Source organism: Colletes gigas, unplaced genomic scaffold, assembly GCF_013123115.1.
Source record: "Colletes gigas isolate AHSC1104 unplaced genomic scaffold, ASM1312311v1 Colletes_gigas_Sc00039, whole genome shotgun sequence".
NCBI lineage: Eukaryota > Metazoa > Arthropoda > Insecta > Hymenoptera > Colletidae > Colletes > Colletes gigas.
The window spans coordinates 1,421,119-1,446,935 of NW_025106668.1; the positions used below are offsets into that span (position 1 = coordinate 1,421,119).

The 25,817-nt window shown below is 41.6% G+C and overlaps 1 protein-coding gene across 1 annotated transcript in view; it reads left to right on the forward strand.

The window, feature by feature from the left end:
• Positions 1–1,902: 1,902 nt before the first annotated feature.
• The window catches only part of LOC122402721, a 42,926-nt gene continuing 19,011 nt past the window's right edge, over positions 1,903–25,817 (forward strand). The window contains exon 1 of the mRNA XM_043405741.1: positions 1,903–2,396. Coding sequence (XP_043261676.1) covers positions 1,918–2,396 — 479 coding nt within the window. The 5' untranslated portion in view covers positions 1,903–1,917. The remainder of the gene's footprint in view (positions 2,397–25,817) is intronic.

Genomic DNA, 25,817 nt, shown 5'->3' on the forward strand with positions numbered 1-25,817 from the left:
CTACGTGCTGATGATCTTGTTCAGCATCGGTGTTTACGATGCATTCACTTGTAGTAAAAAATGGCGGCACGCAGGTTCTTCGAAACTGCATCTGGAAATCGAGAAATGCTATTTGTGGCTTCAAAAGTATTCCGACTGGTACAAACGATCGCTGAATCTGCCTTTATACGCGACGCGGTGTACATTTACGCTGGTAGAAACAGGTAGCAGGAATTAACAGGTAAAAGATCGACAGAAAGGCACTGCCTCGCGGTGCTCGACATTAAATCACTGGTAATTACGAGCACCGCCACCGGCTTTGTCTTCCACGTACGTGCATTATCAAGCATCTATTCATTACCGCAACCGTAATTGCGCGTGTAAACGAGTGCGCGCAGAGACCACACGCCAGTCTTACTTCCAGTCCCTTTATTATCCGGGTGCAGAATCGATCGACTGACATTCCAGTAGCACCAAGGTGCAGCCATGGCTTTCCTTTGCCCCATAATTTCTAACCAACGCGAATGCACGGAATCACGGGAACGCGTGACTCACGACCTACATTCGTCCGAAAGCCGTGACACCTTTTGCCACAGCTACACGCGGGGGTTAACGTTTATTGCTCGTAAATAGAGAAACTCCTAGGAGCGCCGGGATCCAGAGATCGATACCGCGTTACGACGCTTCCATTCGTAAAGGCGTAATTAAAACGAAGGAGCTTCCTTTAGAAACACCCCTCGTTCGATCTCAAATCGATCGAGCCACCGTGGTAAGATTGGCGGGAAAAAACGAAGTAAAATATTTTTTACAATGCAGTTGTATATTTTCTGGAAGTTTAGTCGCGTTGGTGTACGGTTTTAAAGCTTCGTTACGAAATTCGAGGAAATAGTAGCGTCGCTGAGTATTTTCGAGAGCATGTCGGATTGCTCAAGAGCACCGTATAACAGGTTCGGTCGCATTTGCTTTGGAACGGCGTTTTTCGAACTGGTTCCCAAGTTTTCTAGAAATGTAACGAAACGTGTATGGACTTGAAATTTCGACAGCTCGGTTTTTCTTCGTTCCTTTACGTTTTGCGTGAAAAAGTGTTTTTATACTTTCCCTTGTCTCACAATTGAAAAGAATCGAGACAGAGGAGCGTCGGTCTTGTCTTAGCGGTTTCCAATTGTAAGACGAGGAAGAACATAGAAACGCACGTGGTTTCGACAATTTACTCAAAAATTAGTGTTTTTGTCTCGTAACTTCTTTAATTAAAAAGAAATCTATTAAAAGCATGTTTGTATCGTACAAAACACGGATCATACGATGCTTCCTATGCACGTATCGCGATCATTGTAGAAAGTTGGAGCATCTATCGACATGGTGAGCAAAGAACAGAGAGTATTAAACGAGGATCGAGCGGTTGGAGTTTCGCGATCGGTTCGCCAATCCTCCCGTCGACCCCGGCGAACAAACACCGTGTCTCTATCCTCTAAACCTTCTTGTCGAACGCGTGCAGGAATATGTAGGTGGTTAGGTGAGCAGTCGACGCGGTATCAGGGGAGCAGACAGGTAGAAAGAGAGTGGACAAAGGCAAAAGGAGAAAGATGCCGGAGACCGAACAAGAGGAACAAGATGGGAGCGGATGGAGGACGAGGGGCGGAACGAGGAAACGCGGAGAAAGAGAGAAAGAAAGAAGAATGGTGGGGTTGGTACGAGCGGCTCAAGCACGTGGGGCCTACTCCGTGTGTCTCGTTCAGTAGTGCTCTCGGTTGCCTTCGAACGATTTCGCACCGGATGTCCATCGAGCCTCTTCGACGTGTTCAGCGCAGACCGTTCGTCCAAACGTCGCCTCGTCGCCGATCGAAACGATCGAGAATGTGACCGTGTTCGTCTCCCTTTTTCCAAACAGACGTCGTGCCCAACCCCCCCGCCGTCGCGAATCGTTCCAAGGACCCAGCGATGGCTACGATACCAAAAATCCTGCTGACGTGCGCGTCGATCGTTCTGCTGGCGATCGAGGTTGCCTCGGTCGATCGCGTCGCCGGTGATCATCGCGGTTACACCAGCCACAGACTGATCTTTCCGCTCTGGTACCACGAGAAACTGGCTCGTACGCGACACGATCGCGACGCGAGGAGTTTCCAACAGACGACCGCGAAGAGCTGGTCGCGCCAGGACGACGCGCTCGAGCGATACACGTCGACGATCGCGCCGCAGACCGGTGCGCCGAGACATCACGTGGATCATCGTTTCCACGAGCAACGTCCCGGTGCCACGAAACAGGAGAAATTCAGCGCAGTCGCTGAGTACGGCGGGACCAGGGCTGTCGCCTACGCCGGTTATCACAACAATCATCGTCATCAGCCGCGGGAAGCCGTCACTCAGAGCTATCAGCATCTCGCGACAACCCCGACGACGTACACGAAACATCATCCCGGGTGAGTGAACGGCGAAGCTTTCACGCCCTTGGATGCCCCGATAGGATCGTTGAATGCGAAAGTGTACCGGATTAATCCCCTATTGCGCAATGTGCACCGATCGGGAACGCGATAGACGCGATCCACGGCGAAAACAAACGGGACCGTGGGCGTCGCGAACACGTACCGAAATTTGCTTCATCGATGATCCGTATACTCTGGCTTTTAAAATTATAGAAACGAAGAAAATTAATAAGTTCTACGAAATATTCAATAAGATAAGATTGGTCGTACGTTGATTTCTAAGTATATTCATGTTTTAAAATCATTCAAAGGTTTTATATTCCGCATTGCCCCATAAAGAGTTTAAATTTACGCTCAGTGGTATAGACAACGTTTACCCAAGAAAAATGTCTGCCCGAGCGATTTCTTTCTCGTTTCTCATTTTTATCGCTAACGTGTGGACTTTCTGGCCTACCCCGCCCGTGCACATTTGTTTTTCTTAAAATCCATCTTATATTCTTAGGACGAACATTTTTATTCAAGTATTCATTCGCTTGCTCTGGGCTTACTTTCTACAGTATTTACTTTTCTCATGTTACTTTCTCGTTAAAAATAGATATAGCAATTTAACCGTTCATTTTATAAATCATGATACTGATTCTGATCGTACCTTCGTATAGAGTCGAGTACACTTTTTAAGAAAAATCGTATACTTTCTTAACACGTTGACTGCTAGACAAAATCCCTCAAATTGTCTTTGGAAACTAGCATACCCATAATTTGTTATCGAACTTATTTTTACAGACTCGTTAAAATTCAAGAGTCAAGAAAAAACATGTCACTCATATATGGGCAGTTGATGCGTTAATAAAGATAAATTATGCTTCGCAAAATTAAATTACCACCTTAAGAATGATTTAAACTGCTTTTACACGCGATATATGCATGCATATACCTGGTTAATTCGCTATAATTAATAGACGATGACTAATAAACCGCATAAACGTTGATTTTACTTCCGAGTACCGTTGTCAGGAACGATTTGCAGGAACTTTAAAGGACCAACCACGGTATTTACGGGTTTTTTCCCGCGAGGATTAATTTATTTTCAACGCGACCAACCCCCCCGATGAAATGAATAACCACAACAGGAAACGCAGAAATTGCTCGAAGATATCGACGATTCCAGCTTGATTATTCGGACCGTTATCTGGCCCGTCATTGCTAATAACAGCTCGTTCCAGATGCCTTTGCGTCTCTCTGCAACTTAACGACGTTCTTGTGGTTCAAAGGATGAAAGTAAACACGTGTACAATTTGCGCATTCAAAACGCCCCGTCGGGTCATTTTTCATCCCGACGACGCGGGAACGTTTCACGTTCGGCGACAGGAATTAACGACGTTTCTCAAACGAAATATTCGAAGATTGCAAAACATGCAATTATCCGTTCCCATGGTAAAATAAAATTCCGGAAGTTTTATCGAAAACACGGAGGCTGGAATAGCGTAGAGTTCGTATAATACAAATGACATAGTGTTCGCTCGAGTGTCACGGTGCTTATAACCGAGAGGAGTATTCATAAGTCGCGTATAGGTGGGTGAGTTTCACACGATGAAAAACCGCGTAAACTTTTTTAGTCGTCGAGCCATAAATCAAAGGAGATTAAATGTCTTTTGAACTGCGACGGGAGCTTCGAAAGATTAAGGACCACTCTCTGGGTGCAACGAAACAGAGACGATGGAAATCGCGGCGTTTTCTTATATTTCCACGCGAAAATCGAGGTAAGATCGCGAGTCTGGGCGAACCGTACCTTGGGACGGTAAATATCAAACAGGTCAAATATCAAAATGGCCAGCGTGCGGCCATTGTGTTAGACGGGACCGAAACCCACACGGAACTTCGGCGCAACGTCCGCGATCGAACGAGATCAATTTCTTCAGCCATCCACCTACTTACGGCCTGAAATACGCACTTCACCCACCTTTTTAGCATAAAATGGAACGCTTCGACGTAGGTGTCCGGTATCGAAAGGCGAGCGCGGACAGAGAATCGAAGATTAAATTCGAGCGGAAAAGTTTACGATCCCCCCATCTGTTAAAATGCAACTCACGCGTTTAAATGAGCCGCGGCTCGATGGAATTATCGCGCGGAATTTTAATCTATGGCCGGCCCCGTAATCTTTTCATGACTTTTAACAAAGGCTGGTTAATCTATCATCGCCCTTCGCCCTTTAACAAAGAGTATTCGTTTGCAATCCTCACCCAAGTTTGATTCGTAATCCCACTTGCATCCTCGACCGGGGCTGGTTAGCTTTTGGCCTTTCATTTTCACTCGCCTCGCAGCGTTTAGAAACTTAACGATTCGTTAGGAGAGAGTTTTTGTATTAATTTGTACATTCGAGAAGAATATTTGTTGGGAAAATAATTAAATAAGTGAACGGTCGGGATTGATAGAAAATTAATATTCGTATGTATCTTCTTTCGTATCAGTAAATTTGTCGTTATAATCCGTAGAAAACACGAACGTGTCACCGATAAATTTTAATAAGACCTTCGGGTTTGGATCTTCAAAACAAATTAATACAAGGGATTAAATGGCGTTTCTGGAAGATCAGAAAAAGTCTGGACGAAACGCCATTTAATTTTTGTACGAACTTGATTTGAAATTCCAAATTCTAAAAGCATAGTCGTGCTTTATTTATTTATTAAAGATGAATAACCACTGATTTAATCTTTATATTAATTGTAATATGTATAATATTATATAATTCCATTCTTATATTTTATCAGACGTACCTGATTTTTAAACATTTTTATAGTATAAAAGTCAATTTTTATCCATAACTTGTTCTTTCATACATTCATCGCTAGATGATCCTTATATTTCACAACAATAAAGAAATCGAAGAGGTACAATTTTGGCAAATCATCTCTGTTTACTATACAAGCATTCAACACCTACGTAGACGAATGAAATGCAACTTTGAACAGTTTTCGAATAGTTGCCTTTGTAGTTTTATTTTTGGATCAGTAAGGACACGACGACTTTGGAAAATTGAGAATTTAAATATTATGAGAATAAAAGACAAAATTTTTGTTTGGGAATGGTCGTTTTATTTGTACAGACGAAGAACTGACAAGAACACAAAGTAGCAAAATATTATTCGCTGTGTGAAATAGTAGTTTGAAAATTTTTAAAAGAATTCGGAATACGGAATATGGTATCTCTCGAAACATGTCTGAAGATTAAAACGAAGCTTGAAAATTTTCTTGATATAACGTAAACATTATGAAAACCTCGGAGCAATGCTGTTCGTTGTTATCTCTATTGTAGCAAAGAATTCTATTACAATCTTATCACTGTTTTGGTATTCCACGTTTGCCTGGATAATTGCAATTGCACGCGTAGGCCATCGAAAGTATCCGTAGTCCGTGGCCACTGCTTGCTTCTGCAAGAATTGCAAAACTTTCGCAATATTCAAGACATGCAAGACACTTAAGGCTTCCTTGATTTCCTAGGCTTCATAAAGTTTTCAAGATTTCCAATCACGAAGGTCTTGCAAAACGTTTCAAGACTCCTTGAGTTTCTGTCCTGTATTTGAGATACTTAACATGGAGCATTTTTTTTTTTGTATTTTTATCACTAATTTATTTGCAATTTTTGTAAAGTGTACGTATGCCCTCGTTGCCAGTAGATCGTGCGGTAAAAGACTGTTCATAATTAAAAAATTTCATGTTGATAATTTCTTTCGATCACTGAGTCTCTATTTCTACTTTATTTTCATAGTTCCGTAGTAAAATTGTAATGAGATTATGTGTGTAGTATCACAGGATTAAGATGGTTTAATTCTCATCGGTGCCTGTAACCTTCGTTCGTGAACGTTTCTCCCGATCGAGCGCAAAAGAAACACATTCAAGGTGATAACATTAAGTGAAACACCTTACGCGTACCTGCAATGATAAATTCGAGCCGTAAGTTAATGGCGCGAAATACGATAAATAACATTCACCTGCACGACGTTTTACAGAATTAATCTCATTACGTGTCCGATACATCGGACATAAAATGCGTGTCCCTGATATTTATCAACCTCCTCGTATTTACGAGCAACAAACTAACCGCGATCGAAACGGGCATAATTGCGTGTAACGTAACAAATGATTCGAGATGTGGGTAAAATTTAACCCGAGCAACAGATGCAAAATGAAATTAAACGTAATAGAAATTTACTTTGTTTAATCGCCGATGTTTATTCGATTGGATATTATTCGGATCAGTTCTTGCCCGTTAAACGCGCGACACGATATTATTCCATAACTGAAACTCCAATCTCGATTCGATCGGTATCAAACAAAAAATTATTTTTTTAATTCATTATTAAAGAGTTTTATATTAAATTACGGATTCTCATCGATTCTGGTTGATTTTGACTCGAAGGGATGCCAGAAAATATAGCATAGTTCTTTCTTTCTCAATAAATCGATGATTCATGAAGTTGGGTGAATCCCTTAACTATACCACGTGTTCGTATTAGAAAACCTCGTGTATTGTTTCGCAGTTAGGGCGTTCGCGAGGTTCCAGACGATTGCAAATGGCAATTTCGATGCATCGTTCTGCCTTTTCACTCGCGAAACAACACAATCGTAAAATAACACCTGGTCGAAGGAGCACGGACGGTGATTCTAGGAAAGGACTCATTTGATTAACGACATTTCGCGTGGCTCCGTTCCAAAGTAAGCGTCAGTCTTCTTCCTTCGGGAAATTCAAACAACCAATCGCGTTAGCGGAAATCTCAGGTAGATGTTATCCTACTCTGCGGTACGATCGTCGATCAGAGTTCAGTACAACGTCGACTATACCAGACGGTGCGACCTCGCTCTCGAATAATTACAAGGTACTTTGTTACGGTATTGTTAAACAATATTATTATTACAATTTTAATTTCGGTGGGTGATGGTCCGATTAATTCGTGCCTACAATGGTCCATCCTGCGTCTCACCCCCTAAAAGGCTTCTCATTTATTGTTTGTATTTATTTTATATTATTTATAGAAGAATTATAGAAGAGTACATTATCGATTTATTATTTAAAATTAAAATATTAAGAATACTTGATTATAACACAAATATATATCTCCTAGAATTGCACAAGTCTCGCGTGATTTTCTCACAAAAATTATATTCTGCAATGATCCTTAAAATCTCGCTAAACTAAAATAAACAACCGATACATAATTTGAGCGTTATTTGCTCGATCGTTGGTTGTGTGAAAAATAATTTGAATAAACTGTCGTCGGTGTGACGCGTTAACGATCACGTTACCGACAACCTTTCGCTTCTTTCGTCGCGACAATGTGCACAGGGCCAACGAGACGCGTTATCGGGCCCATCCGGACGAAACATCGGTAATTATCATCGACGCGTTCACCTCGCCGTGCAACATCAGCGCGCCGACAATGAGCTTTTCTTTCCTTCGTCGCGAGCATTGTCGCGATCCGAGGTACCGTCGTCGCGCATGACCAATCGCGCGGCTTTAATTGGCGTCCGATTTCGCTCGAAGCGGCGCGAAAGTAATATGTATCATTACGCGGAGAACCTTTACGGGGGGACCGTCGCCGTCGCGCACCAACAATCCCAATAATTGCACATGACAGAGGGACCCGTTACGCGCGTGGTAATTAATCGGTCGATTAATTAAGCGACAGAAACCGAATGCCAGGATCGGCGGTCCTTTTGACGAAAAGCTTACACGGTCTATCCGATAGATAACTAGGGAGATATAAATTAAGATAATACAGGTACTGTGATTGTATTATCGATCGAACAATAAGGGCACGCAGCTTGAACATTTTTTTTTGGAATACTTGTCATCCAACTCGATTGCTTATTCACTTTGTTCAGGATTAAATATTTTCAAGCACGATATTTAATCAAAAAATTTATTTTTTCTCCGATAATTCTGTTTTTTTCTATTTGTGTTTGAAATTAGAAGTCGGTTCGAAATGTCAGAATTTGTGTTGGAACTTATATTTTTTCGATAGGAAGTTACGAAAAGCGAAATTTCGAAGATTTCCATAGTCGATTGCTAATAATAATTTCGGTGCACCATATTCGGTGCATAACGACGCGGTACGGGATACGATAATGAGTCATATATGGGGCACGGGCGGAAGAAGGGTTAAGGGACGCCTAATCGAGCGTCCGGAATGTGTCCTGCGTACGTTGATTTACCGTTTTCGATTTCAAGTACTGCTAATCGTACTCCATCGAACGAATCGGCGATCGAACGCCTGACCTTTAATTTTTGCATACCGTAACGTTTCGTCCAGGACGTCGCTGACGATTCCGTCGCGACAGAATTCCGATAGTATTGAAATTTCCGATCGCTGGCAAAAGTTGGTGGAGGGGCCACGCACGGTTTCACGGGAGAGCGTGTTATTATTGAAATCGGCTTCGTTTAAAACCGACCGTGCATATTAAAAGTCAGATTACCGAAAATAATTGGGAATACGATACTTTGACGGGGATCGGCCGTGTTAAAGAATACATAATCGGGAATAATATCCCGCGAAAGAAGGGACGAAAATTACTGCCCGATATTTAAAATAAACGAGCCTCTTTACGCGACGCATGAACATTTTACTGAAAAATATTATCCTCGTGTTTGTAATTACGTTCAGATTGGACTTTCGCTGGGGATGTGATCTGGCTGTTTAATGAAACAAATGTGTATTTAAATACCTGTTTAATGAATATTCTTCAACGTCGTTGCCATTGCACGATATTATCGATATGAAGGAGAAACCTCGATTCTCATTTTTACCATTAACTTAAATACCCATTTGTATTTAATAAACATTAGGCTTGAAGTGTCGCTCGATATCATCGAAGCGTATTAAATTCGGAATTTTTACCATCGAGTTAAATACCCATTTGTATTTAATAAACGCTGATTAAAGTGGAAGAACGTGCACCGCGTGGACGTTTATTCCGAAAATGCTGGTTCGATTCACGATCTTATCGCGAAGTTGATCACGTAAATTAGAAATAGAGAAAAGTGACACGCGATTATATCTTTCGAGCAGAAAAGTTTTCAGCGACGAACGCTCGGCTGTTCCTTTCTACTTTCGCGAACATTATCTCTGGGACAGCGTCCGGATCATTTTGCATCGTTTCAATGACTGCTCGTCAAGGCGAAGGCCCGCAGGCGTTCACACCAGGCGCCGCGGCGCGATGCATCGCTCGCACGTGAACGCGGCCACCTTTGTCCGCGCGAAACAAAGGTTTTCTTGCACGCACGTGAAAGAAGCGCGAGACGCGAGCGGCGGATACCTCGTTACCATTTAGCCTGAATGCGATAATTTACCGCGCACCCACTGTTCACCAGTCCCTCCATTCTTTACCTTTGTCTTCGTTATTCCTTTCTCTCCACCGATTCTACCGATCAAGTTACCTAGATACGCAATAACGTGTGGCGTAAGAGATGCATAACCCAGGGGGGTAGCAGAACCAGAAAACAGCTTTCAACCAAATTAAACAACCGCTGGGAAAGCTTTAAAAACGATTTTCTTGGTTAGAATTTAACAGTGGACGCCCTTGCATTCAGTCACAATTTTTTTAGTTTGTACAGTACCTGGTGGTTATCGTCCTTAGTGCAATATAGCTTCCAATCATATTAAAGAACGGCTGGGAAAGCTTTAAAACTAATAGCCTTGGTTAGAATTCAATTGTGGACGCCCTTGCATCCAGTCACAATTTTTTTAGTTTGTACAGTACCTGGTGGTTATCGTCCTTAGTGCAATATAGCTTTCAATCATATTAACGAACGGCTGGGAAAGCTTTAAAACTAATAGTCTTGGTTAGAATTCAATTGTGGACGCCCTTGCATCCAATCACAATTTTTTTAGTTTGTACAGTACCTGGTGGTTATCGTCCTTAGTGCAATATAGCTTCCAATCATATTAAAGAACGGCTGGGAAAGCTTTAAAACTAATAGCCTTGGTTAGAATTCAATTGTGGACGCCCTTGCATCCAGTCACAATTTTTTTAGTTTGTACAGTACCTGGTGGTTATCGTCCTTAGTGCAATATAGCTTTCAATCATATTAACGAACGGCTGGGAAAGCTTTAAAACTAATAGTCTTGGTTAGAATTCAATTGTGGACGCCCTTGCATCCAATCACAATTTTTTTAGTCTGTACAGTACCTGATGGTTATCGTCCTTAGTGCAATATAGCTTTCAATCATATTAAAGAACGGCTGGAAAAGCTTTAAAAACGACGATCTTGGTTGCAATTTAATTGTGGGCGCCCTTGCATTCAATCACAATTTTTTTAGTTTGTACAGTACCTGGTGGTTATCGTCCTTAGTGCAATATAGCTTTCAATCATATTAAAGAACGGCTGGAAAAGCTTTAAAAACGACGATCTTGGTTAGAATTCAATTGTGGACGCCCTTGCATTCAGTCACAATTTTTTTAGTCTGTACAGTACCTGGTGGTTATCGTCCTTCGTGCAATATAGCTTTCAATCATATTAAAGAACGGCTGGGAAAGCTTTAAAAACGACGATCTTGGTTAGAATTTAACAGTGGACGCCCTTGCATTCAGCCATAATTTTTGTGGTTCGTATAATATTTGGTGGTGACTCTATCATCCTTCATGCAATATTAGTAATCTGTACGTATGGCGGGGATATAAGAACCGTGTAAATTGATTAGAAATTCTTATTAGTAGATAGAGAAATAAGGTGGAGTGTTTGTTTAGGCATATAAAATACCTTGCAGACTAGAAGGATCTTCCATGAGAGTAGTATTGGGTCAGACACATTCTACTTGTTATATCACGTTCCCCTTAAATCGATTCTTACTTATTCTCTGCAATATATTACAAGATTCATTTTTGTAAGCTTAAGCAGAGGAAATAGACAAAAAGCCATAGACGCAAATTAAATTATTTCAAGATCTAATAATATGTTACATTACTGAAGTGGCGTATTATAAGAATGTATAAAAAAATTATTTTGTGCTATAACACACTCAAGATGACATCAATCTTTGATACGAAAAAGAACTCAATGACCTTCTCTATGAAATACCTTTTTGTTATACAATTCATGACTTTAGAATCAATATAATTGGAGAAACATTTAAAAAACACTGTCTGTCAGAGAACGGTATTTAATTATTTTTTGGCAAAACAAGTGTCTGAAAAAGTAAGTGTATCCGAAGGCAATAATTTTTAACGTAAGTGGACGAACGACTCGAGGGTAGCAAGTGTTTTTGGAACGTTTCTGCGGAGACTCGGGCCAAGAGGTGAAGATTCTTGCAAACCTGTCCGCGGTTCAGCGCGCGTTCTTCAAGCGGCCACTGTTCGACGGACGCTGACCAACCGGGCGTCGGTTTAAACTCTTATTGATGCGACAATAATGACACTTAAAACGCGATTTAGAGGCGGCAGACAAATTTCGAAGGCGACGGTCGAGGTAGTCGAATCGAGAATGCAGGAGCAGGAATTCGAGGTCGGTCAGATTGATCTGTCGGTCGTTGTTTCGGAGTCGACAAACTCGACGGACGCCTCGCGACAAATTTCGATACGCGGGAAACATCGTTTTGGCATTAGTTCCATTCGTGGAACTTTGAGAGGCATTAGACGCGTCTCAGAAAATGTCGCTTCGGAACCTTAATTTACGACGACATTATCCTCGAACACCTTGCAGGCATAATTTAAGAAGAAAAAAGTATGACACAGCTCTTAATCACGAACAATTATTAATTTTTAAAACTGTGAAAAATAAAAAGATCTTCGTGGGTAAAATGTGCAATTCCTTTTATATTTTTCGAATCGATGCGACAGGAATTTTGATCATCGAAGCAAAGCAAATCTGTCTTTGTTTAAGCAATGACAAGCAATACAAATTTCTTTCTTTTTATTTTTCTATTTTATAACATTTGCCTTGTTCCGACGATCGTTCTCGTACTTCTGTTGCATGCAAATTCGTGCAGCGAAGTTTTCTTTAACAGCACGGTAGCGAACCGCAACATAATGGTTAAGAATTTTCTGTTGCAGAGACAATTGCATTCCTCTGCAATACCATACTGGTTCTTTGGATGCAAAAAACTACGTGCATCCACAACCCCGTTTCTGAGAAAATGTAACAGTAGAACGGAGCAAAGTCCACATCAGGATTCTGCAACCCGCGGTTGTCTGGCTACATTATCGCTGTTCTATTGAATTATTTAAACCACATTTCCACGAGCCCAGCCAATTTGTTCTCAAATTATTCACGGGAGAAAATATTTCTATTACAAATAATGAATTAACGAAAATAATTTGGTACTTCGACATCGTTCGACCGATGTAAGTTATCGTCAAGTCAATAACTAAACATTTCTCAAATCTTTCACACGTATCGAATATTATAAATTCAATTCCTCGTTGAGACTCCACCCACTGGCCATTCAAGTGTCTATTAGGCTGTTGCAAAATTTGTTGGCCGATCGGACGCTAAAAATCGCCGATAGAATTCTTCCTGTCAAAACATCTTCTGTGCGTAGATCCACGGATCCTAAATAAAACTATTACACGCAGCGTTTACCATCACGCTCGAGTGATCGATGGACGTGGATACGGAGGTACATGAATAATGAATATACGAACAGTTCCAAATACCCCAGATAATAATCCTGCCATGTCACATCTCGCGACGTTCTACGGCGCAGCTATTTACAATGTCCGTTATCTGTTCCTTTTTTTCCTTGCCCGTTGGTGGACCGATTGATCGATTGACAAATGGTCCAAGTCACGGGGAGATAGACGCAACTGTTACGTCCGTGTTGTCAAACGGACAGACACATTCGTTTTGTCGAGTACGTTCTTGCGCCTCGGCGCAATTACCATTTTCCGATACTGCACGCGACACGGTGAAAACGTGAAACCGAGTTACATACACGAAAAATGACCTTCCAAAGTCGAGCGCGTCGACAAGTTGCCTTTTTAATTGGCTTTCGCGGGGACATCGATACCACGAAACAAAACGAGACAAAATTATTAGGAAATATTAAACTGTTCCAATAAAGGGTGCATCCGTGACACACGATGTTTCCTCGGATGCAACAGAGATTATAAAAATTCTATATTAGGAGTAATTAGGAGTGAATTTTAAGTTTCTGAAATCTCCAAAATCAGACGTATCGTGATTTAGTACATGTGTTCATGAATACAAGAACGGTTTCGTTAGGTAGAGTTTGGTAACCAATGCTCGGAAAGGACACCTAATCGGAGCAGCATTAATCTTTAGTAGGTCGCATTCGTCACGTATATTCGCGCTTTCTGGAGTTTCGTAATCGTTGCCCCGCAATCGCGGTTGCTGCGTGTGGATACTTTCTGGCAAAGAGATTAATAGTTGGCATGGTTATTGAACCGCGGCTAAACAAACAAATATGTGAGCGGTGCCAGGCTATCTACCTTGACTCGCGTATCCGGCCAGCTGTTTAGAATTTTATATTCTGAGTCGCAATCCCTGGCTGTTACGCCTATTAACCTGTAATTTATACGATGCTTAACTAACATTTCTTGTTCGAGAGCCTGTTGGTAGGTGTCGCGCGCTAAATGGCATTATTTTAATTTGACGCGTTACGAGGAAGACGGAATTAGAATTTACGTTGTGCAAAAAGAGCAGCGCAGGGTAGCATTATACCGAACGATCTCGTGAGTCACGAACACCTCTCAAGGGTCGCATAACAAACACGGAGACTGTTAGAATCATAAAAAATGAAAAGTTTTAGGATAAAAATCACCAAATTAATATCTGTATCGGCTACCTTTTCCTTCAAAACGTTTATCCATTAAAATCTCGATAATTCTATATTTATTTTCATCTCGTAAAATGATTATAGCGCAACGACAAAAAAATATATATCGAAAGGGCAATTCTTCGTTCTGGTGGAGCAGAGAGAATATCAGTTTTTATTCTGGAAAGCATCGTTTCCATCTCTGGCTTTTTAAATTTATTTATCGACTCTGTACGTTCGATAAAACGTATTATCCCCCCCCCCCCCGTTGGTAGTTCAGTTTCGAAGACTCGCGGAAGGTTTCATCGTTGATAGAAACGCACCTCGTATTCCCGACGTGTCGCGAATTTATCTTTCGCCCGACGTTCCATTAACTTTTACCACTGTTCCCATTTCCCTGGTGCACGGCTATCCGCGGGTCTCGTTAAGAATAGAACCGATTAATTACCAAATATTCGAGACGTTCCCAAACAGCGCGGTCCATTGCCTCGGCCAACAGACGCGCCCGACAAATCGCCAAATGGAATCGGCCAGACTGGTTTCGCCCCTACTTTGAAACGCGAATCCGCGTCGTTTTTCACGAGCGCCGTGGCAAAAAAGACTCGAACAGCCGGAAACAGTGTTTCAGGATCGTAGGTGGAAACTCGACGAGCCGACAAAACGGTCGGACACAGATTTTGCAATATTTGCAATGTCGCGAAAAACCGTCGAAGCTTGCATTCGATCCAGCAGCAACTCAAACACATTTTCTGAATCATATTCGACTTCGCAAGATATTGCTTTCTCGCAAACCAGTTTTCAATTAGTTTCAGAACGCACGTTCATTAATCTTTTGAAGCAATTAGAATGTTATTGCGGATGCTCGAGTTAAAGAAAACACCGGAGCACGTCGACTCGTTTGATTTTCACAAAAGTAAATCGCGAAATCGAAGAGTTTCGTGTTTTTTTTTTCGAGGTGTCTGTGTTTTTATTCGTAAAAGCAACGGTCGTTTCAATCCGTGCAGAAGTCTGTTTCGTTTTACGCTCTTTACCGGGCAGGTAAATTTGCACCCATGCTTCTAAAACGTCTTGTATTCCCGTATCGGGGCTGTGTTTCACATTTATTTGCGACCACGTTCGCGTTACACGTTACGTACGATCCTTTGCAGGTAATGATCACCGAGATAACACACAGTGGCGAGATGATAACATCCTCCATCTATTGAATTTTACTACTATTTTCGCTCGCTTTATTGGCCCGTACGCGAAATAAATTCCGCGATTGCGATTCACGAGGCGATAGTATCCGATTGCGTCCACATCCCAAGCCGTTTTTCATCCTTACGTTTCAATGTTTGCTAAACACGTTCCGAGGGATTTACAGCACGATTGTATCTGATTTCGTTCGATGTAACGTTTGTTGCTGGCACGATGAGACAGAAGCTGGGGATCCAGTGATCGCCCGGTAAGGAATTTTATTAAACGGATTTACGACGAACAGGAAACCGTACGTTAGTTTCAAGCATCGGGAATATACTCCTCTAAATACTTCAAAGAACTCTTCGAATGCCGTAAATAGAAAAGCACGTCACGTCGAACGCGATTCCGATTGACAGGAATTTATTCCGCTCTCTCCTTGTTCAAAACGGTTACTTTGTTTTTACACGTTTCCCGTATAATTTACGGTGAAAATTACGATGTTGGGTAAAGCTATATTACAGGGTCGTAATTTCGCGACTTATTGTTAATGTAACTCTCGTACCGTGTCACGCCTCGCGCGTAATTCATGTTCAATTACCCGGTCGACGCTGTCAAGTTCTCATCGAAAGTGCCGGGAAACACGAAACGCGAAAACCATTCGTCGAAACTCGAGAACGAAACGCCCCCGAGATATTTTCCCTCTTATTTTCGCGTATAAACGGACGGGGGAAAGGATACGAGAGGTTTCGTCCTACAATGCCTCGTTTGGCGCCAGGAAAAACGTCAAACACTGGCTCCTCGGACTGTTTCCAATCTCGTGGAAGCTGCTGCGTGGCATTCTGCCCGAAAGGAACGACGTTCTTTCTTCGGTACGGTCCATTTCCCAGAAAATTCAAATCGCCGGCCAGATTTAACAAAGTATATTGTCCTTTTATCGATTCCGGACTCCATATCTCGTCGTATTTTAAATAAAAGCTGACGATGCGGCGTCCATTCGTCGGAGCTCCCACTATCTACGAGATTATTGCATTTTCTCCTATAGAAATTTTCATATATATTTAAATAAGTCTTCAGGAAACATTTTTGAGCGTTGATAAATTACCTGTTGTGTCAGCCATTTACGAATACACAAACATTTAAATTACTATCACACTACGTAATACTGACCGTACATATTCTACTTGTGAGTCTAACACGAAAGAAATTAAATTTATGTAGGATTCAACGAAGAGGATTTATTTGAAGAACAAATGTACAGATCATATAATTATAATAAACGAATTTCGAACACAAAAATTAATAATTAGCAACGCAAATTAAAATCACATTAATTGACAACACAAACTATAATCACGTCCGTCTTTCACAATCTATCGTTTCCTACTCCCCGTTGTCTCGCTGTCCCTAGTAACCAGTTCTTTCTTCAACAAAACCCTTTCAACCCTTTTGCACATAAATTAACATTGAACAAAACTACAGCGTGGCACAAATATTCAATACAAATCTCCTACATTTATAAAATATAAGCTTGTCTCTTAAACCAGCTCTGTAAAATGACAGCCATTGTATAAATTTAAATTTGTCACGAAAAGAATAATAAATTTGTTGTACAAGTTTGTACTATTATTTTTGAACGTTTAAAATTATGTTTTGCGATTAAAGTGGAGTAAATTGTAAAACAGGCTGACCGTACATATTCCACTTGTGAGTTTAACACGAAAGAAATTAAGTTTATAAAATATAAGCTTGTCTCTTAAACCAGCTCTGTAAAATGACAGCCATTGTATAAATTTTAATTTGTCACGAAAAGAATAATAAATTTGTTGTACAAGTTTGTACTATTATTTTTGAACGTTTAAAATTATGTTTTGCGATTAAAGTGGAGTAAATTGTAAAACAGGCTGACCGTACATATTCTACTTGCGAGTTTAACACGAAAGAAATTGAATTTACGAAATATAAATTTGTTTCTCAAACCAGTCCTCTAAAATAACAGTGTGTAAATCGTACTCCATGGAGGTTCAAAATTTGTTTGTTATTATTGTTTCTGAACGTTTAGAACGAAGTTTTACGATTAAACTGTAGCGAATTGTAAAAGCTGGGGAATCCCTGAGGGTGATTTAAAAAAAAGTCGGTTTGTCGGAGCGCGTGCGCGCGTGTTGGCGTGCCTTCGAAAAATCCGCGAGTGATTCGGTCGTTCCTCTTAATGGAGCTCACGTCGCGAGACTCTTAAATGCCTCCGGGAGGGCTTCGTGTCACGACTCGCCGCAAAACAAGTAGAAAGAAGGAACAACGAACGCGAAATGACATTCCACGGACGCAAATAGAGCACGTCTTTTGCACATACGTTCCGTCGGGGCCTCCTTTTACTTTCTTTTCGTTTCTGTTAGCGCGCGCTGCACGAGATAAACATAACAGCGCCGGCCATTCAACTCGCGGAACCCACGGGCAGACTCTGACCAGAGCTGGACATTGTTCGAATAGTTCGTGGTAAGCGCATATTTATTCAGTCGTTCCGTGTAACCGGCTGTTTTGTCCACGCGATCTGTAAACTTGGTTACCAACGCGTCGAAATAACACCCTGGACAAATACTCGACGAAACAGTAATTCAAACGTCTATTATTATAATTATCATTTTGTACAAAGGATCACAGAAGACTGTGTAAGCATCATCAAGATATATTTGAATGAAATATCTAAAGGATGAAAGAAATATTGTAAATTTTTCTGTCGAGCTTTAGATGATTAAAAACAATCTCATTGTACTGTTCGAAGGAATTTTTAGTCGCCCGAAAGTGTATCTATTAGTAATACATGAAAGCCCATTCGTCTTATCTCGTATCTTTGTTTCCTTGTTTTAATTAATCTCGAGATTTCATCGCCCGTCATCGATGTATCATTCCGGTTTCGTTTAGAAATCTTCGAAGACCGATTGCTCCATTGACAGAACCCGTTCTTAAGAAATTAATTAATCTTCAACGACTACAATTTTACTACTCATCGCCTTGTAGCAAGATTTCATTCGAATTTAAATAATTTCGTTCCATTCGTGCGTCGAATCCAAACGCAAATTGAAATTTATGGCGTTCGTGCGTGAATGAAAATTAAAACTCGTTGCTGGACGATGGTCGTCGAGTCTAATGAGAGTACCATTCTGAAAATCGATGATATAAAATTGCGATCAACGGTTAGAGGACTCTACGAGGGGCAGGGTTGCATCGTGAACGGTGCACGTTCGCCGATCAAAGGCCAATCGCGAACGTACAATTTCGCGAACGTGCTGGCATTCCGCATCGATTTCTTCGGTGATCGTGAGATCTATCGGGGATCAACGACAGCTGGCAGGTAAAAGAAAAGACGGTATAGAGGCACGCATCGTTGCAGCATAAGCTGCGTTACGGAAAAATGGGAAACAATTGATGGCCGAGGAATGATGGAAGCAAAATGGCAGGTATTCCCGACTCTCGACTTTTTACGATCGAACCGACGACGGTTAACTCTCAGAGTTCTTAGAATCTTCCTTAAAAACAAGGGCACAGATAGTTCCGCGGAAAAACAATAACACCGATGCTTTATAAATCTTTCAAATTGACAAAATTAATGTCTGTTATGCCAAGGGGTGAAGATCCAGAATCACTCTCAGCGTTCTCCGTATCATCGAGGAAAGGTACATACTTTAATGACACCTTCTCGACTCCGAGTACTGTTGCGTACAAGTACGTTTTCTCTCGAGTCTTTATATTCCGAGTTCATATTTTCATTCAGTAACTCGTACACGGACTAGACCCGAGCAATCTAATAACAGAGAAGATCCCATCTCTTCGTTTCCCGAGATTCACAACCCCGATAAACTTCCATTTATTCGAATCATATAAATCGAACGACCCACGCCAATGATAAGACAGTCCATCGTACGGTAAGACCTCGATTAATAGGATCGTGATTAACCTTGGTTTCGATCAATCGGGGTCTCGGTTATCCAAAGCCTCCTATTTGCTAATTGCATAGTATTAAGCAGATAGAAGGATGCGAACTGGTGGAAGAGCTCAAAGTACAGGAATGGCTGTCTGAAAATAATACAGAGATCGTCCAGGCGGATATAAAGTTTAGAAAATGGAAATTCTATACTATGAAAAGAAATCTTCTAAGAATAGAGCTCATTTTGTATAGAAAATACGCTTTTAATTATTCTATCTGGAAACTCGATGTTCTGCCGCGGTTTTAAAAGATTACAAAATAAATTTTTCTCATACGATGTTTCATTTTTAAAAACAACTTTTCAGTTCGATCGAGTACCCGACGTAACGCAGGAGCAAGAGCTTTAAGGTCACGTACTCCTAACGCAAGAAGTATGTTCACGGAAAGAAGATATACTCCACGGTTTCGTCGATAGAAACTGACTGCGAACACTCAAAATATGTACGATCTAACAAGGCGTAACGTCAGGAAAGTATCTCGATAATGGTTGCATAGCGAAATCCTTTCAGATACAAGTGCCATTTCGTACTATCTCTGCTTCTTTCACAGAATCACCACATTCTCGATTATACCATGCTCTTCCGCTCAAACTGATTCAACGTGCCCGACCCTAATTTACGCGTGACTTCTCACCTGCAAACACCGCGTCACCTGTTCCCCTAAACACTGTGTCATCTGTTCTCTGCGAACCCTGCGTCATCCTCCGCGTGCTCACCGAAACTCCCTGAGTCCTAAGCCTCGCCATATCCTATTATCCTCTCTCCAGCTTCCAAAATCCGTTAAATCCACTTCTTTGTCTCTACGGGGAACCAACTAGTTTCTACGCTGACGTTCAAAGTCTATTTCGGAACTTTGGCAGTAAATTTATTTCGATATTTTACGAACGTTCATTTTCTCACAAGTCACAAGTTCTTCATGTCAACTTACGCAATCATGCACCTACGCGTCATGAACTCTTATACAGGGTGTTCGGCCAAAATAAAACGAAAATCAAGAATATCAATTTCTCGATCGAGGCTTCATTATTAAAAAATTAAATTACCAAATTTCAAATCATTCCGAAAAAATTATTTTTGGTTGCGGGGGTTAATTACAATAATTTTTGATGAATAGACATACCCCCGAAATCCTACGCAGTTTCGAGAAAAAAATTCGAGTAGGTGGAGAAATTTTTCGACAAAATTCCAAAATTTCAAATCGTTCTGGAAAAATTATTTTTGGCTGCGGGGGTTAATTACAATAATTTTTGATGAACAGACATACCCCCGAAATCCTACGCAGTTTCGAGAAAAAAATTCGAGTAGGTGGAGAAATTTTTCGACAAAATTCAAAAATTTCAAATCGTTCTGGAAAAATTATTTTTGGCTGCGGGGGTTAATTACAATAATTTTTGATGAACAGACATACCCCCGAAATCCTACGCAGTTTCGAGAAAAAAATTCGAGTAGGTGGAGAAATTTTTCGATAAAATTCAAAAATTTCAAATCGTTCTGGAAAAATTATTTTTGGCTGCGGGGGTGAATTACAATCATTTTTTATGAACAGACATACCCCCGAAATCCTACGCACTTTCGAGAAAAAAATTCGAGTAGGTGGACTTTTTCGACAAAATTCAAAAATTTCAAATCGTTCTGGGAAAATTATTTTTGGCTGCGGGGGTCTTACTTTTATATTCATGATGTATACGTGATTCGATTCTTTCCGTGCCTATTCCAAATTTAAACAAGATTAAATAGTATACGTTTAAAAAATTGCTTGGAATTAAATCGTGCATCAAGAAGTTAATAAGCATCCTCCTCAAATTCCTTCAGATCCGTAGAAACGACAGATCCAAAATTGTTCAATTTCTACCATCGTGAAATTCTTATATTTCCTGACACCATCAGCGGAAGATCTATGATTTCTGAGGAGGATCTGTTCAGCCGTGGGCGCGGTCGTAAAACATTCAACCGCGGAATCAGCGTTCGAAAGATCCTCAAAATGGTTCGACGGTAACGAATACGCGGGGCGAGGAGGTCAAAACCGTGGATGGGCGCGAACACACACACAGGTATATACACGCAGTCGACGAAGGTGTACGTTGGCCCTCGGGTGGTCGAACTGGATGGCCACTCATATTCCCCCCCTCCCCGCTTCTGTAAACGATCTAGCGAATAAAAAAAAGAAAAAAGTCACCTCGGGCAGCTCGGTGGCGCGCGGAGAATTCGTAGGCCCGTAAGGTCGCCTCCTCGGCGATCTTCTTCAAAATTCCCCGGTCGGTTTATGGCTAGCATAAATGGACTTATCGTTGCCAAGTGTTCGAGCGATGCGGTATCGATCGCGCGATACGGCTGCTATTGCTTCGCGTTCCTGCGATTGCCTGAATAATTCATAGCGACTCCTTTTCTTCCCATTTCGTTCGCCCGTGTTATTGCGGGGCCATTAAATGATAATTCCGCGGGCAGCTCGACGATCCGCGATCGTGCCTTCGTGGAAATTGATAGCGCCCGGTGTCGTAACGGCGCTCCCTATTTCGGTTACCGGAACACCGGATTAAAGAAGAACCATCGCGATACGGTACCGCGATGTCGTGCAATTAACTCTACGTACTTAACTTCTTCTTTATTAATTTTTCGTGGAAAAAATAAAAAACGTTATTTGCTCGAGACCTTACGTATTGTTATCCACGTTCAGCGACAATGCTTGACCTCGGTCATATTTGTCTCGAAAGGTCGTGCAGCTTACCCTTTCTCGAAAGAATTTTATGGTCCCTTTGTTAGACGCGAATTACCTCTCAGACAATGATATGTAGACTTTCCTACGTCGAGCATACAAATATCTCTGACAGTCGACCCCGCGCTATTAATATTTCATTGCAGTGTTTAAGAGACAATATCAGAGGCATCTACCACCTCGAAGTTCCTACACTAATTTTTAATTACCCAGATAACTGTATACAAAACGATGTTCGAAAGTGTCTTGGTTAAAGCTGCGCGAATATTGGCCCAAGGAAAGGAAAAGTTGAATCATTATCGAAAATTTATCGCGGCAGGCGTTTCCAACGGACGATTGAGACATCTAGATCCGCACGATAGGAATGAAACGGCGATGAAAAATTTGTAGCGTTGTCAAGCCCAGGGAAATATATCACGGGACAAGAGTAACCGTATTCCGTTTGCGCAGGACGGTTCCAGCGATATATCATTGCAATACCTCGAAAGCCCAGGACGATAATTCATGGCGCAAGAAAACGTTACATCATTCGACGTACGCGTGCAGATTTCACCGCGAGGTGGTCAGAAGCACGGCGTATATCAGTTACATGATCATGGATAGATTTAAAACGATTGGAAATGTCGTCGTACAGTCTCGTAAACCATTTGCACAAACACGCGAACGTAAAAGTTCTATAGAAATAAAATTTGTAATTTTGTTTGTTTAACTTTCCAAGGATACCAGTGTTGTATGACTAACTCATAAGCCAACATAGATACCGCATCAGAATCATCCTTACACAAACATCCTAGTCATAGCTTCCAAATTCCAGCCTTTCTAGTCTCCTGTACCCGGTTACTCATTCCGTACGCCACCATTGCTACCCTCAAATATACAGGGTGGTCCACCTAAATATCTTCTCTAATTGTGAGGGTACAACAAAATATTTTGTATGCTATTTGAATGGTTTGAGAAAACCTTTCTTTTGCAGAAAAATTTTTTTCGGAGTTAATAAGGTTATCGATGTTTTTTTTTACAATATAATTGTATAATTTTCTTTTATTGCATCGTTTAGTTGATGTAAAAATACGTTTAGATATGTACCTTACACGACCTTGAAACGATCTTTGAGATCGAAAATTAAATGGAAACGAAAAACTTTTGTCTATCGAGACTTTAGAGACCAATAACCGCCTTATTTAGGTGGATCATCCTGTATAAACGACGCACATTTTTCGACTCAGGTCAGATCTCTGAAGTTTGTACCAACGTGCGGAACTTGGCATAACGATCTAATAAACCCACCAGTCTCTTTAGTGTAGTGTTGTTCTTAATCTCGCAACCCGGGATCCAACACCAGGATATTTCAAACGCGTAAAAAATCGATCGTTTCGCACGGGAACGTGGGAATCCGGCGAGGTTTCCATAAACGGTGACTTTTAGGAGATCCAAATGATTCGATTAAGTTTCATTGGCCGTTAAATCCGTGAAACGAGGAGAAAGAGCGCAAGTTCCCGGCGTTTCTATCAGAACGGAACGCTTCGAGACAAGAATCTGTCGGCAAAAGGCACGTAAAACGATGGAGATGCATCGCGGAAAATAATGAGCGACGGCGAGGCAGTTATTGGCACCGCGTAGGCGCGTAATTACTTCGCCGGGGAACCGGTAACCAGTCATCAAGTAATTTTGTAATTTGGGAGCTCCGTTGGGCCCGGTGCTGCTCGCCCGCGGCTTCCGTTCCCGAGTATTCCGCGTCGACGAGAAAAATCGCGTCGATCGTAAAAGGAACAGGGGGCGATCTCTCGATTAGAATAATTTCATGTAATGCGCCAGTGCTTACATTATTCTCGAGGAATCACGACGCGAAAAGGTGTAAGCCACTTTGTCCGGGGGCCAAAAGTAACAGGTGTTGAAAATGATCTTTTTAATTATCGATTTATATATTGGAGCACAAAAATTGTAATTAGGGTATTTAAAGGATAACCGAAATCCAGTAAGTTGAATAGAAATTGTCCGGGTTTAAAACGAAAATTACGACGGAGAGATTTTCATAAACAATTCCGAAACGATCGCGGATGGCTCGAGACTGTTTGGATGGGGCGCAAACATTGACGTTTCGCGAGCACTCGTTAATGTATACAACGGGAGTCCAGGCGGGCAGATTGTTTAGCTGTCGGTCGGTCGCGCCCTGAGGAATAGGAGGACTGGCAAAACTCCGTCGCTAACGAGCAGCCAGACTCAATATCCTTAAAACTTCGCCCGGGCGATAAAAAGACTTCTTCTTTTCTGTAGCGGCCGCGGGGTTGGGACAGAGAAGGGACGAGCGACGGCAGCTCGGTGAAAAATATTCGAGGAGGAGACTGAACCCATTTGTCAGCTTCAAAAATAACTCCTTCACTTTTATGATAAACCATCGCTATGCAACGCGGCACCGTATACTTAGCGGGAAAAAATATCGTCGCGGCGACGAGGATGAGAGGTTGTTAAGAATATTTCGGGCACCGTGTGTGTGCATCGACTACGTAATTAGTTTCCGGCGATGCGACCCCGAGAATGTTTCGTTTGGCACCGGTTTATGGTGCTGACTCCGAGATTGTTTCTGGAATTCGTATTACTAGAGACTTCGCGTTAATATTTGGCTCCATGGCTATCCTCGGTTATAAATTCCAAAAATTTTATCCAAACGTATTTCTTTCACAGCCTTGTTTAAAAGTTATTTACACTTGGTCGATATTTAATATTTCACATTTGAAAATGAATTTTACAACACTCTCGACGATAGATTATAAGTTGTTATAAAAGTCGAAATATGAATATTTCTGGGATACGCGTGAGACTGAGCACGATCGCTACCTCTGTCCATTGCTTACTTTTTCTACTTATCTCGCGAAGCCTCTGACGACAAAATTTTATTCCACAACAGAATAGTGCCACGATCAGCAGAGTTAATACCCTGTTTAATACTAGAACTATCAAAGCAGTCAAAACGATCCATTAATAATTTCTAATAAAACTTCGACCGAATAAACATTTATTTCCATTGCACTATACATTTCATCGTGTATTTGTGTTTTAATTCTTTTGGTACAAATAAATACGCTATAATAGTCGCTGGTTCTAACGTTAAAATTTTACTAAAATTCGTATTCAACATGACCCGGAGTATATTAAACGCGTCTCGAAATTTGTCCAGCTAGATTGGCGATCCATAATATTATAACCCGCGGGCGGCACTCGTCAGCTAAAATTGGTCTCATTTCTCAGGTAACGAATCACACCGAGAACCTGCGTTAAAGGCTCGCATAAATAAAAGCGTCAAGTCCTTTCGAATCCGTCGCAACGTCTCGAATTGACTCGTGGGTGTTTGAAAAAAATTTGTTAATCGCACGGGTAGCCAAGAAGTAACGTGTTCGTTTCAATTGACTCGACGACCGTAATAAAGTTTCAAATCGTGAAATTGAACCTGCAGCGGTTCGAGGGCGGCTCGTCGTTGCAATAAGAGCAACGAGGGGCAGCTGGCATCGACCGTGCACGGATGATTGCGATTTATTAATGAATTCACGGGTCGGCCAGTCCGTGGCATGAATTCAAGTAGCCGTACGCACGCTACGTGCCAGCCCGTGGAACGCAAATCGTAACGCGCGTAGTCATAACATTACTCGTCGTTTGCCGTGGCAGACCACCTCGCGAAAAACGACGTCGCGGCCTGGCATCCGTGCGTCGCGTTTCATTTCGCGCGCAATTTTAATTGACGCCGTTGAATTACATCGCATTTGCATGCCGGACGGGGACGCGTTCG